At 32.6% G+C, this 13852-nt stretch overlaps 2 protein-coding genes across 2 annotated transcripts in view; both read left to right on the top strand.

Annotated features, from left to right (window-relative positions):
* Nucleotides 1-13852, top strand: part of LOC139491009 (uncharacterized) — a 335932-nt gene that overhangs the window by 153326 nt on the left and 168754 nt on the right. The gene's annotated exons all lie outside the window — the stretch shown is intronic.
* LOC139492725 (hemicentin-1-like) overlaps nt 1-13852 on the top strand; it is a 30508-nt gene that overhangs the window by 13657 nt on the left and 2999 nt on the right. Inside the window, exons 17-31 of the mRNA XM_071280877.1 lie at nt 354-677; nt 1135-1458; nt 1912-2235; nt 2693-3016; nt 3471-3794; nt 4252-4575; nt 5030-5353; nt 5809-6132; nt 6587-6910; nt 7368-7691; nt 8152-8475; nt 9848-10171; nt 10629-10952; nt 11409-11732; nt 12190-12513. Coding sequence (XP_071136978.1) covers nt 354-677; nt 1135-1458; nt 1912-2235; nt 2693-3016; nt 3471-3794; nt 4252-4575; nt 5030-5353; nt 5809-6132; nt 6587-6910; nt 7368-7691; nt 8152-8475; nt 9848-10171; nt 10629-10952; nt 11409-11732; nt 12190-12513 — 4860 coding nt within the window. The remainder of the gene's footprint in view (nt 1-353; nt 678-1134; nt 1459-1911; nt 2236-2692; nt 3017-3470; nt 3795-4251; nt 4576-5029; nt 5354-5808; nt 6133-6586; nt 6911-7367; nt 7692-8151; nt 8476-9847; nt 10172-10628; nt 10953-11408; nt 11733-12189; nt 12514-13852) is intronic.

Here is a 13852-nt window from a genome sequence, read left to right as displayed (position 1 = left end):
CATATCCTTGTCTACATTTTAAAACTTCTTTCATACAAGCAAACTTTCTATTTCAATTCTATATAAAATACACAATTTATGTTTCCTTATTGAGAGAAAATGATCAAAAGCACTATATTCCTAAGTTTCTGTTAAAACCTATTGTATTTCTCTCTGATATATATGAGCAAAGCACCATGTATGGTATACAGCATTTAGATAAGCAACATAAGGACAAAAAATGAAACTGCAGTATACTCATGAAATGTGGTCTTCAGCAGAGTGTAAGATAGCATGATGAAACATATGTCCAGCACTATATTACCTTAATTTTGGACAGGGTAAAAATTCAATTAACAATTCTCATTTTTCAGTTCCTCTTAAAGTAACCGTTCCACAGTCATCATACAGTGTTTTGATTGGCAACTCTGTAACCTTAATCTGTAATGTGACCTCTGACTTTGAGAGGTTTGATGTTTACTGGCAGAGGATTCCTGAACATAGCAATGAATCTTCAGTATTAGCCATAGACTCTGAGATTTTATCAAATATAAGTACAAAATACAGTGGCAGTAATAACAACACACCATCTCTGACCATCTTTGATGCTGAAACATCCGATGGAGGAATTTATATTTGTTTTGCTGCTAATGAATATGGAACATGGAACAGTTCTGACATACATCTAACAGTTCATGGTAAGTTAAAGGAATCAATCACTAGTTTTTATTATATTAAGAATAGTGTATGTGGACACTAAATTGTCCTTCCTTTAATAAGGAGAAAATTAATGGAGTTAGCAATACATATCCTACGTTTTAGAACTTCTTTCATACAAGCAAACTTTCTATTTCAATTCTATATAAAATACACAATTTATGTTTCCTTATTGAGAGAAAATGATCCAAAGCACTATATTCCTAAGTTTGTATGAAAACCTTTTGTACTTTCTCTGATATATATGAGGAATGCACCATGTATGGTATACAGCATTAAGATTATAAGGAACTTATGGACAAAAACTGAAACTGCAGTATACTCATGAAATGTGGTCTTTAGCAGAGTGTAAGATAGCGTGATGAAACATATGTCCAGCACTAGATTACCTTAATTTTGGACAAGGTAAAAATTCAATTATCAATTCTCATTTTTCAGTTCCTCTAAAAGTAACCGTTCCACAGTCATCATACAGTGTTTTGATTGGCAACTCTGTAACCTTAATTTGTAATGTGACCTCTGACTTTGAGAGGTTTGATGTTTACTGGCAGAGGATTCCTGAACATAGCAATGAATCTTCAGTATTAGCCATAGACTCTGAGATTTTATCAAATATAAGTACAAAATACAGTGGCAGTAATAACAACACACCATCTCTGGCCATCTTTGATGCTGAAACATCTGATGAAGGAATTTACATTTGTTTTGCTGCTAATGAATATGGAACATGGAACAGTTCTGACATATATCTAACAGTTCATGGTAATTTAAAGGATTCAATCACTTGTTTTGTTATATTAAGAATTGCGTATGTGGACACTAAATTGTCTTTCTTTTTATAAGGAGAAATGTAGTTAGTAAAACATATCCTTGTCTACATTTTAAAACTTCTTTCATACAAGCAAACTTTCTATTTCAATTCTATATGAAATACACAATTTATGTTTCCTTATTCAGAGAAAATGATCAAAAGCACTATATTCCTAAGTTTCTGTTAAAACCTATTGTATTTCTCTCTGATATATATGAGCAAAGCACCATGTATGGTATACAGCATTTAGATAAGCAACATAAGGACAAAAAATGAAACTGCAGTATACTCATGAAATGTGGTCTTTAGCAGAGTGAAGATAGCATGATGAAACATATGTCCAGCACTAGATTACCTTAATTTTGGACAAGGTAAAAATTCAATTAACAATTCTCATTTTTCAGTTCCTCTTAAAGTAACCGTTCCACAGTCATCATACAGTGTTTTGATTGGCAACTCTGTAACCTTAATCTGTAATGTGACATCTGACTTTGAGAGGTTTGATGTTTACTGGCAGAGGGTTCCTGAATATAGCAATGAATCTTCAGTATTAACCATAGACTCTGAGATGTTATCAAATATAAGTACAAAATACAGTGGCAGTAATAACAACACACCATCTCTGACCATCTTTGATGCTGAAACATCTGATGGAGGAATTTATATTTGTTTTGCTGCTAATGAATATGGAACATGGAACAGTTCTGACATACATCTAACAGTTCATGGTAAGTTAAAGGAATCAATCACTAGTTTTTATTATATTAAGAATAGTGTATGTGGACACTAAATTGTCCTTCCTTTAATAAGGAGAAAATTAATGGAGTTAGCAATACATATCCTACGTTTTAGAACTTCTTGCATACAAGCAAACTTTCTATTTCAATTCCATATAAAATACACAATTTATGTTTCCTTATTGAGAGAAAATGATCCAAAGCACTATATTCCTCAGTTTGTATGAAAACCTTTTGTACTTTCATTGATATATATGAGGAATGCACCATGTATGGTATACAGCATTAAGATTATAAGGAACTTATGGACAAAAACTGAAACTGCAGTATACTCATGAAATGTGGTCTTTAGCAGAGTGTAAGATAGCGTGATGAAACATATGTCCAGCACTAGATTATCTTAATTTTGGACAAGGTAAAAATTCAATTAACAATTCTCATTTTTCAGTTCCTCTAAAAGTAACCGTTCCACAGTCATCATACAGTGTTTTGATTGGCAACTCTGTAACCTTAATCTGTAATGTGACATCTGTCTTTGAGAGGTTTGATGTTTACTGGCAGAGGATTCCTGAACATAGCAATGAATCTTCAGTATTAGCCATAGACTCTGAGATTTTATCAAATATAAGTACAAAATACAGTGGCAGTAATAACAACACACCATCTCTGACCATCTTTGATGCTGAAACATCTGATGTAGGAATTTATATTTGTTTTGCTGCTAATGAATATGGAACATGGAACAGTTCTGACATATATCTAACAGTTCATGGTAATTTAAAGGATTCAATCACTTGTTTTGTTATATTAAGAATTGCGTATGTGGACACTAAATTGTCTTTCTTTTTATAAGGAGAAATGTAGTTAGTAATACATATCCTTGTCTACATTTTAAAACTTCTTTCATACAAGCAAACTTTCTATTTCAATTCTATATAAAATACACAATTTATGTTTCCTTATTGAGAGAAAATGATCAAAAGCACTATATTCCTAAGTTTCTGTTAAAACCTATTGTATTTCTCTCTGATATATATGAGCAAAGCACCATGTATGGTATACAGCATTTAGATAAGCAACATAAGGACAAAAAATGAAACTGCAGTATACTCATGAAATGTGGTCTTTAGCAGAGTGTAAGATAGCATGATGAAACATATGTCCAGCACTATATTACCTTAATTTTGGACAGGGTAAAAATTCAATTAACAATTCTCATTTTTCAGTTCCTCTTAAAGTAACCGTTCCACAGTCATCATACAGTGTTTTGATTGGCAACTCTGTAACCTTAATCTGTAATGTGACATCTGACTTTGAGAGGTTTCATGTTTACTGGCAGAGGGTTCCTGAAGATAGCAATGAATCTTCAGTATTAACCATAGACTCTGAGATGTTATCAAATATAAGTACAAAATACAGTGGCAGTAATAACAACACACCATCTCTGACCATCTTTGATGCTGAAACATCCGATGGAGGAATTTATATTTGTTTTGCTGCTAATGAATATGGAACATGGAACAGTTCTGACATACATCTAACAGTTCATGGTAAGTTAAAGGAATCAATCACTAGTTTTTATTATATTAAGAATAGTGTATGTGGACACTAAATTGTCCTTCCTTTAATAAGGAGAAAATTAATGGAGTTAGCAATACATATCCTACGTTTTAGAACTTCTTGCATACAAGCAAACTTTCTATTTCAATTCCATATAAAATACACAATTTATGTTTCCTTATTGAGAGAAAATGATCCAAAGCACTATATTCCTCAGTTTGTATGAAAACCTTTTGTACTTTCATTGATATATATGAGGAATGCACCATGTATGGTATACAGCATTAAGATTATAAGGAACTTATGGACAAAAACTGAAACTGCAGTATACTCATGAAATGTGGTCTTTAGCAGAGTGTAAGATAGCGTGATGAAACATATGTCCAGCACTAGATTATCTTAATTTTGGACAAGGTAAAAATTCAATTAACAATTCTCATTTTTCAGTTCCTCTAAAAGTAACCGTTCCACAGTCATCATACAGTGTTTTGATTGGCAACTCTGTAACCTTAATCTGTAATGTGACATCTGTCTTTGAGAGGTTTGATGTTTACTGGCAGAGGATTCCTGAACATAGCAATGAATCTTCAGTATTAGCCATAGACTCTGAGATTTTATCAAATATAAGTACAAAATACAGTGGCAGTAATAACAACACACCATTTCTGACCATCTTTGATGCTGAAACATCTGATGTAGGAATTTATATTTGTTTTGCTGCTAATGAATATGGAACATGGAACAGTTCTGACATATATCTAACAGTTCATGGTAATTTAAAGGATTCAATCACTTGTTTTGTTATATTAAGAATTGCGTATGTGGACACTAAATTGTCTTTCTTTTTATAAGGAGAAATGTAGTTAGTAATACATATCCTTGTCTACATTTTCAAACTTCTTTCATACAAGCAAACTTTCTATTTCAATTCTATATAAAATACACAATTTATGTTTCCTTATTCAGAGAAAATGATCAAAAGCACTATATTCCTAAGTTTCTGTTAAAACCTATTGTATTTCTCTCTGATATATATGAGCAAAGCACCATGTATGGTATACAGCATTTAGATAAGCAACATAAGGACAAAAACTGAAACTGCAGTATACTCATGAAATGTGGTCTTTAGCAGAGTGTAAGATAGCATGATGAAACATATGTCCAGCACTATATTACCTTAATTTTGGACAAGGTAAAAATTCAATTATCAATTCTCATTTTTCAGTTCCTCTTAAAGTAACCGTTCCACAGTCATCATACAGTGTTTTGATTGGCAACTCTGTAACCCTAATCTGTAATGTGACATCTGACTTTGAGAGGTTTGATGTTTACTGGCAGAGGGTTCCTGAAGATAGCAATGAATCTTCAGTATTAACCATAGACTCTGAGATGTTATCAAATATAAGTACAAAATACAGTGGCAGTAATAACAACACATCATCTCTGACCATCTTTGATGCTGAAACATCCGATGGAGGAATTTATATTTGTTTTGCTGCTAATGAATATGGAACATGGAACAGTTCTGACATACATCTAACAGTTCATGGTAAGTTAAACGAATCAATCACTAGTTTTTATTATATTAAGAATAGTGTATGTGGACACTAAATTGTCCTTCCTTTAATAAGGAGAAAATTAATGGAGTTAGCAATACATATCCTACGTTTTAGAACTTCTTTCATACAAGCAAACTTTCTATTTCAATTCTATATAAAATACAAAATTTATGTTTCCTTATTGAGAGAAAATGATCCAAAGCACTTTATTCCTAAATTTGTATGAAAACCTTTTGTACTTTCTCTGATATATATGAGGAATGCACCATGTATGGTATACAGCATTAAGATTATAAGGAACTTATGGACAAAAACTGAAACTGCAGTATACTCATGAAATGTGGTCTTTAGCAGAGTGTAAGATAGCGTGATGAAACATGTCCAGCACTAGATTACCTTAATTTTGGACAAGGTAAAAATTCAATTAACAATTCTCATTTTTCAGTTCCTCTAAAAGTGACCGTTCCACAGTCATCATACAGTGTTTTGATTGGCAACTCTGTAACCTTAATCTGTAAAGTGACATCTGTCTTTGAGAGGTTTGATGTTTACTGGCAGAGGATTCCTGAACATAGCAATGAATCTTCAGTATTAGCCATAGACTCTGAGATTTTATCAAATATAAGTACAAAATACAGTGGCAGTAATAACAACACACCATCTCTGACCATCTTTGATGCTGAAACATCTGATGGAGGAATTTACATTTGTTTTGCTGCTAATGAATATGGAACATGGAACAGTTCTGACATATATCTAACAGTTCATGGTAATTTAAAGGATTCAATCACTTGTTTTGTTATATTAAGAATTGCGTATGTGGACACTAAATTGTCTTTCTTTTTATAAGGAGAAATGTAGTTAGTAATACATATCCTTGTCTACATTTTAAAACTTCTTTCATACAAGCACACTTTCTATTTCAATTCTATATAAAATACACAATTTATGTTTCCTTATTCAGAGAAAATGATCAAAAGCACTATATTCCTAAGTTTCTGTTAAAACCTATTGTATTTCTCTCTGATATATATGAGCAAAGCACCGTGTATGGTATACAGCATTTAGATAAGCAACATAAGGACAAAAAATGAAACTGCAGTATACTCATGAAATGTGGTCTTTAGCAGAGTGTAAGATAGCGTGATGAAACATATGTCCAGCACTAGATTACCTTAATTTTGGACAAGGTAAAAATTCAATTATCAATTCTCATTTTTCAGTTCCTCTAAAAGTAACCGTTCCACAGTCATCATACAGTGTTTTTATTGGCAACTCTGTAACCTTAATTTGTAATGTGACCTCTGACTTTGAGAGGTTTGGTGTTTACTGGCAGAGGATTCCTGAACATAGCAATGAATCTTCAGTATTAGCCATAGACTCTGAGATGTTATCAAATATAAGTACAAAATACAGTGGCAGTAATAACAACACACCATCTCTGACCATCTTTGATGCTGAAACATCCGATGGAGGAATTTATGTTTGTTTTGCTGCTAATGAATATGGAACATGGAACAGTTCTGACATACATCTAACAGTTCATGGTAAGTTAAAGGAATCAATCACTAGTTTTATTATATTAAGAATGGTGTATGTGGACACTAAATTGTCCTTCTTTTAATAAGGAGAAAATTAATGGAGTCAGCAATACATATCCTACGTTTTAGAACTTCTTTCATACAAGCAAACTTTCCATTTCAATTCTATATAAAATACACAATTTATGTTTCCTTATTGAGAGAAAATGATCCTAAGCACTATATTCCTGAGTTTCTATGAACACCTTTTGTATTTCTCTCTGATATATGTGAGCAATGCACCATGTATGGTATACAGCATTAAGATTATAAGCAACCTAAGGACAAAAACTGAAACTGCAGTATACTCATGAATTGTGGTCTTTAGCAGAGTGTAAGATAGGGTGATGAAACATATGTCCAGCACTAGATTACCTAAATTTTGGACAAGGTAAACATTCAATTAACAATTTTCATTTTTCAGTTCCTCTAAAAGTGACCGTTCCACAGTCATCATACAGTGTTTTGATTGGCAACTCTGTAACCTTAATCTGTAATGTGACATCTGACTTTGAGAGGTTTGATGTTTACTGGCAGAGGATTCCTGAAGATAGCAATGAATCTTCAGTATTAGCCATAGACTCTGAGATGTTATCAAATATAAATACAAAATACAGTGGCAGTAATAACAACACACCATCTCTGACCATCTTTGATGCTGAAACATCCGATGGAGGAATTTATATTTGTTTTGCTGCTAATGAATATGGAACATGGAACAGTTCTGACATACATCTAACAGTTCATGGTATGTTAAAGGAATCAATTACTTGTTTTTATTATATTAAGAATGGTGTATATGGGCACTAAATTGTCCTTCTTTTAATAAGCAGAAAATTAATGGAGTTAGCAATACATATCCTACGTTTGAGAACTTCTTTCATACAAGCAAACTTTCCATTTCAATTCTATATAAAATACACAATTTATGTTTCCTTATTGAGAGAAAATGATCCTAAGCACTATATTCCTAAGTTTCTATGAAAACCTTTTGTATTTTCTCTGATATATATGAGCAACACACCATGTATGGTATAAAGCATTAAGATTATAAGCAACCTAAGGACAAAAACTGAAACTGCAGTATACTCATGAAATGTGGTCTTTAGCAGAGTGTAAGATAGCGTGATGAAACATATGTCCAGCACTAGATTACCTTAATTTTGGACAAGGTAAAAATTCAATTAACAATTCTCATTTTTTTTCAGTTCCTCTAAAAGTGACCGTTCCACAGTCATCATACAGTGTTTTGATTGGCAACTCTGTAGCCTTAATCTGTAATGTGACATCTGACTTTGAGAGGTTTGATGTTTACTGGCAGAGGATTCCTGAAGATAGCAATGAATCTTCAGTATTAGCCATAGACTCTGAGATGTTATCAAATATAAGTACAAAATACAGTGGCAGTAATAACAACACACCATCTCTGACCATCTTTGATGCTGAAACATCCGATGGAGGAATTTATATTTGTTTTGCTACTAATGAATATGGAACATGGAACAGTTCTGACATACATCTAACAGTTCATGGTATGTTAAAGGAATCAATTACTTGTTTTTATTTTATTAAGAATGGTGTATATGGACACTAAATTGTCCTTCTTTTACAGTGACTTGACTGTTAGTGTTGCTATTCACCAATTGCAACTCATTCAAAATTTTGACCCAATTGCAATTTGTTTTATTAAATCAAATTGTTCAACTGGTCAAAAATTTGAACAAACTGTTCAGCCAAAATGTGAAAGTGCAAAGTGATAAAATAAATCATACTTACAATCCTATAAGTCTGTAACTCCACTGTATTGATGTATTTCCTAAATCAGTCTATCAATCTGTATAGTTATATTATTGCCATTACCATACTAAAGGTGAACTGTTTTATTTTGAATTGCTATAAAAATGTCAAAACTAAGCTTTTATAGAGTTTTTCTTTCGAAAAGTATTCTATATTTATAAGAATCACACACTATGTGAATAAAAACATTTCATATTCAGTAAAATATTTGAAATTGCAATATGTTTGTAGGAAGGGGAGATAATCGCTTTTTGGTTTCAAAAAGTCTTTATTCAAAAGAATAGTATTTTAGGTTATCTCCCCAAGAAAGCATATTGTTATTTCATACATATTTTACTGAATATGAAATGTTTTTATTCACATAATGTGTGATACTTATAAATATAGAATACTTTTCGAAAGAAAAACTCTATAAAAGCTTAGTTTTGACATTTTTATAGCAATTCAAAATAAAACAGTTCACCTTTAGTATGGTAATGGCTGTAATATAACTATACAGATTGATAGACTGATATAGGAATTACATCAATATAGTGGAGTTACAGAACTTATAGGATTGTAAGTATGATTTATTTTATCACTTTGCACTTTCACATTTTGGCTGAACAGTTTGTTCAAATTTTTGACCAGTTGAACAATTTGATTTAATAAAACAAATTGCAATTGGGTCAAAATTTTGAATGAGTTGCAATTGGTGAATAGCAACACTAACAGTCAAGTCACTGTTATAAGCAGAAAATTAATGGAGTTAGCAATACATATCCTACGTTTTAGAACTTCTTTCATACAAGCAAACTTTCCATTTCAATTCTATATAAAATACACAATTTATGTTTCCTTATTGAGAGAAAATGATCCTAAGCACTATATTCCTCAGTTTCTATGAAAACCTTTTGTATTTTCTCTGATATATATGAGCAACGCACCATGTATGGTATACAGCATTAAGATTATAAGCAACCTAAGGACAAAAACTAAAACTGCAGTATACTCATGAATTGTGGTCTTTTACAGAGTGTAAGATAGCGTGATGAAACATATGTCCAGCACTAGATTACCTAAATTTTGGACAAGGTAGAAATTCAATTAACAATTCTCATTTTTCAGTTCCTCTAAAAGTGACCGTTCCACAGTCATCATACAGTGTTTTGATTGGCAACTCTGTAACCTTAATCTGTAATGTGACATCTGACTTTGAGAGGTTTGATGTTTACTGGCAGAGGATTCCTGAAGATAGCAATGAATCTTCAGTATTAGCCATAGACTCTGAGATGTTATCAAATATAAGTACAAAATACAGTGGCAGTAATAACAACACACCATCTCTGACCATCTTTGATGCTGAAACATCCGATGGAGGAATTTATATTTGTTTTGCTGCTAATGAATATGGAACATGGAACAGTTCTGACATACATCTAACAGTTCATGGTATGTTAAAGGAATCAATTACTTGTTTTTATTATATTAAGAATGGTGTATATGGGCACTAAATTGTCCTTCTTTTAATAAGCAGAAAATTAATGGAGTTAGCAAGACATATCCTACGTTTTAGAACTTCTTTCCTACAAGCAAACTTTCCATTTCAATTATATATGAAATACACAATTTATGTTTCCTTATTGAGAGAAAATGATCCAAAGCACTATATTCCTAAGTTTCTATGAAAACCTTTTGTATTTTCTCTGATATATATGAGCAACACACCATGTATGGTATAAAGCATTAAGATTATAAGCAACCTAAGGACAAAAACTGAAACTGCAGTATACTCATGAAATGGGGTCTTTAGCAGAGTGTAAGATAGGGTGATGAAACATATGTCCAGCACTAGATTACCTTAATTTTGGACAAGGTAAAAATTCAATTAACAATTCTCATTTTTCAGTTCCTCTGAAAGTGACCGTTCCACAGTCATCATACAGTGTTTTGATTGGCAACTCTGTAGCCTTAATCTGTAATGTGACATCTGTCTTTGAGAGGTTTGATGTTTACTGGCAGAGGATTCCTGAACATAGCAATGAATCTTCAGTATTAGCCATAGACTCTGAGATGTTATCAAATATAAGTACAAAATACAGTGGCAGTAATAACAACACACCATCTCTGACCATCTTTGATGCTGAAACATCCGATGGAGGAATTTATGTTTGTTTTGCTGCTAATGAATATGGAACATGGAACAGTTCTGACATACATCTAACAGTTCATGGTAAGTTAAAGGAATCAATCACTAGTTTTATTATATTAAGAATGGTGTATGTGGACACTAAATTGTCCTTCTTTTAATAAGCAGAAAATTAATGGAGTTAGCAAGACATATCCTACGTTTTAGAACTTCTTTCATACAAGCAAACTTTCCATTTCAATTCTATATAAAATACACAATTTATGTTTCCTTATTGAGAGAAAATGATCCTAAGCACTATATTCCTGAGTTTCTATGAATACCTTTTGTATTTTCTCTGATATATATGAGCAATGCACCATGTATGGTATACAGCATTAAGATTATAAGCAACCTAAGGACAAAAACTGAAACTGCAGTATACTCATGAATTGTGGTCTTTAGCAGAGTGTAAGATAGGGTGATGAAACATATGTCCAGCACTAGATTACCTAAATTTTGGACAAGGTAAACATTCAATTAACAATTTTCATTTTTCAGTTCCTCTAAAAGTGACCGTTCCACAGTCATCATACAGTGTTTTGATTGGCAACTCTGTAACCTTAATCTGTAATGTGACATCTGACTTTGAGAGGTTTGATGTTTACTGGCAGAGGATTCCTGAAGATAGCAATGAATCTTCAGTATTAGCCATAGACTCTGAGATGTTATCAAATATAAGTACAAAATACAGTGGCAGTAATAACAACACACCATCTCTGACCATCTTTGATGCTGAAACATCCGATGGAGGAATTTATATTTGTTTTGCTGCTAATGAATATGGAACATGGAACAGTTCTGACATACATCTAACAGTTCATGGTATGTTAAAGGAATCAATTACTTGTTTTTATTATATTAAGAATGGTGTATATGGGCACTAAATTGTCCTTCTTTTAATAAGCAGAAAATTAATGGAGTTAGCAATACATATCCTACGTTTTAGAACTTCTTTCATACAAGCAAACTTTCCATTTCAATTCTATATAAAATACACAATTTATGTTTCCTTATTGAGAGAAAATGATCCTAAGCACTATATTCCTAAGTTTCTATGAAAACTTTTTGTATTTTCTCTGATATATATGAGCAACACACCATGTATGGTATAAAGCATTAAGATTATAAGCAACCTAAGGACAAAAACTGAAACTGCAGTATACTCATGAAATGTGGTCTTTACCAGAGTGTAAGATAGCGTGATGAAACATATGTCCAGCACTAGATTACCTTAATTTTGGACAAGGTAGAAATTCAATTAACAATTCTCATTTTTCAGTTCCTCTAAAAGTGACCGTTCCACAGTCATCATACAGTGTTTTGATTGGCAACTCTGTAACCTTAATCTGTAATGTGACATCTGACTTTGAGAGGTTTGATGTTTACTGGCAGAGGATTTCTGAACATAGCAATGAATCTTCAGTATTAGCCATAGACTCTGAGATGTTATCAAATATAAGTACAAAATACAGTGGCAGTAATAACAACACACCATCTCTGACCATCTTTGATGCTGAAACATCCGATGGAGGAATTTATATTTGTTTTGCTGCTAATGAATATGGAACATGGAACAGTTCTGACATACATTTAACAGTTCATGGTATGTAAAAGGAATCAATTACTAGTTTTTATTAGCTCACCTTTCCAAAAGGAAATGTGAGCTTTTGCCATCACTTGGCGTCCGTCGTCGTCCGTCGTAAACTATTTCAAAGATCTTCTCTGAAACTACTGAACCAATTCAAACTAAACTTCATCTGATTGATTTCTAGGGTATCTAGAATAAAGTTTGTGTTTTAATTCCCATTTCATCAAAAAACATGGCCGCCATGGCTAAAAATAGAACATAGGGGTAAAATGCAGTTTTTAGCTTATAACTCAAAAACCAAAGCATTTGGAGCAAATTTGACGGGGTTAAATTGTTTATCAGGTCAAGATCTATCTGCCCTGAAATTTTCAGATGAATCGGACAACCGGTTGTTAGGTTGCTGCCCCTGAATTGATAATTTTAAGGAAATTTTGCTGTTTTTGGTTATTATCATGAATATTATTATAGATAGAGATAAACTGTAAACAGCAAAAATGTTCAGCAAAGTAAGATTTACAAAAGAGTCAACATGATCGAAATGGTCAGTTGATCCCTTTAGGAGTTATGGCCCTTTATAGTCAATTTTTAACCATTTTCCGTAAATCTTAGTTATCTTTTACAAAAATCTTCTCCTCTGAAACTACTGGGCCAAATTTAACCAAACATGGCCAAGATCATTATTAGGGTATCTAGTTTAAAAATTGTGTCTGGTGACCCGGCTAACCCACCAAGATGGCCGCCATGGCTAAAAATAGAACATAGTGGTAAAATGCAGTTTTTAGCTTATAACTAAAAAACCAAAGCATTTAGAGCAAATCTGACACGAGGTAAAATTGTTTATCAGGTCAAGATCTCTCTGCCCTGAAATTTTCAGATGAATCGGACAACCCGTTGTTGGGTTGCTGTCCCTGAATTGGTAATTTTAAGGAAATTTTGCTGTTTTTGGTTATTATCTTGAATATTATTATAGATGTAGATAAACTGTAAACAGCAATAATGTAATGCTTGGGGTATACAATGTTTTTAGCTCACCTTTCCTAAAAGGAAATGTGAGCTTTTGTTATCACTTGGCGTCCGTCGTCGTCCGTCCGTCCGTCGTCGTCGTCCGTCCGTCGTAAACTATTTCAAAGATCTTCTCCTCTGAAACTACTGAACCAATTACAACCAAACTTTAGCTGAATGATTAGGGTATCTAGAATAAAGATTGTGTTTTATTTTCCATTTTGTGAAAAAACATGGCCGCCATGGCTAAAAATAGAACATGGGGGTAAAATGCAGTTTTTGGCTTATATCACAAAATCGAAAGCATTTACAGCAAATCTGACAGAGGTAAAAATGTTCATTAGGTCAAGAT

The sequence above is a fragment of the Mytilus edulis genome, chromosome 10 (assembly GCF_963676685.1).
Source record: "Mytilus edulis chromosome 10, xbMytEdul2.2, whole genome shotgun sequence".
NCBI classification, from domain to species: Eukaryota; Metazoa; Mollusca; class Bivalvia; order Mytilida; family Mytilidae; genus Mytilus; species Mytilus edulis.
The sequence above is the reverse complement of the archived record's forward strand: the minus strand, read 5'-3'. Positions and strand labels throughout refer to the sequence as shown.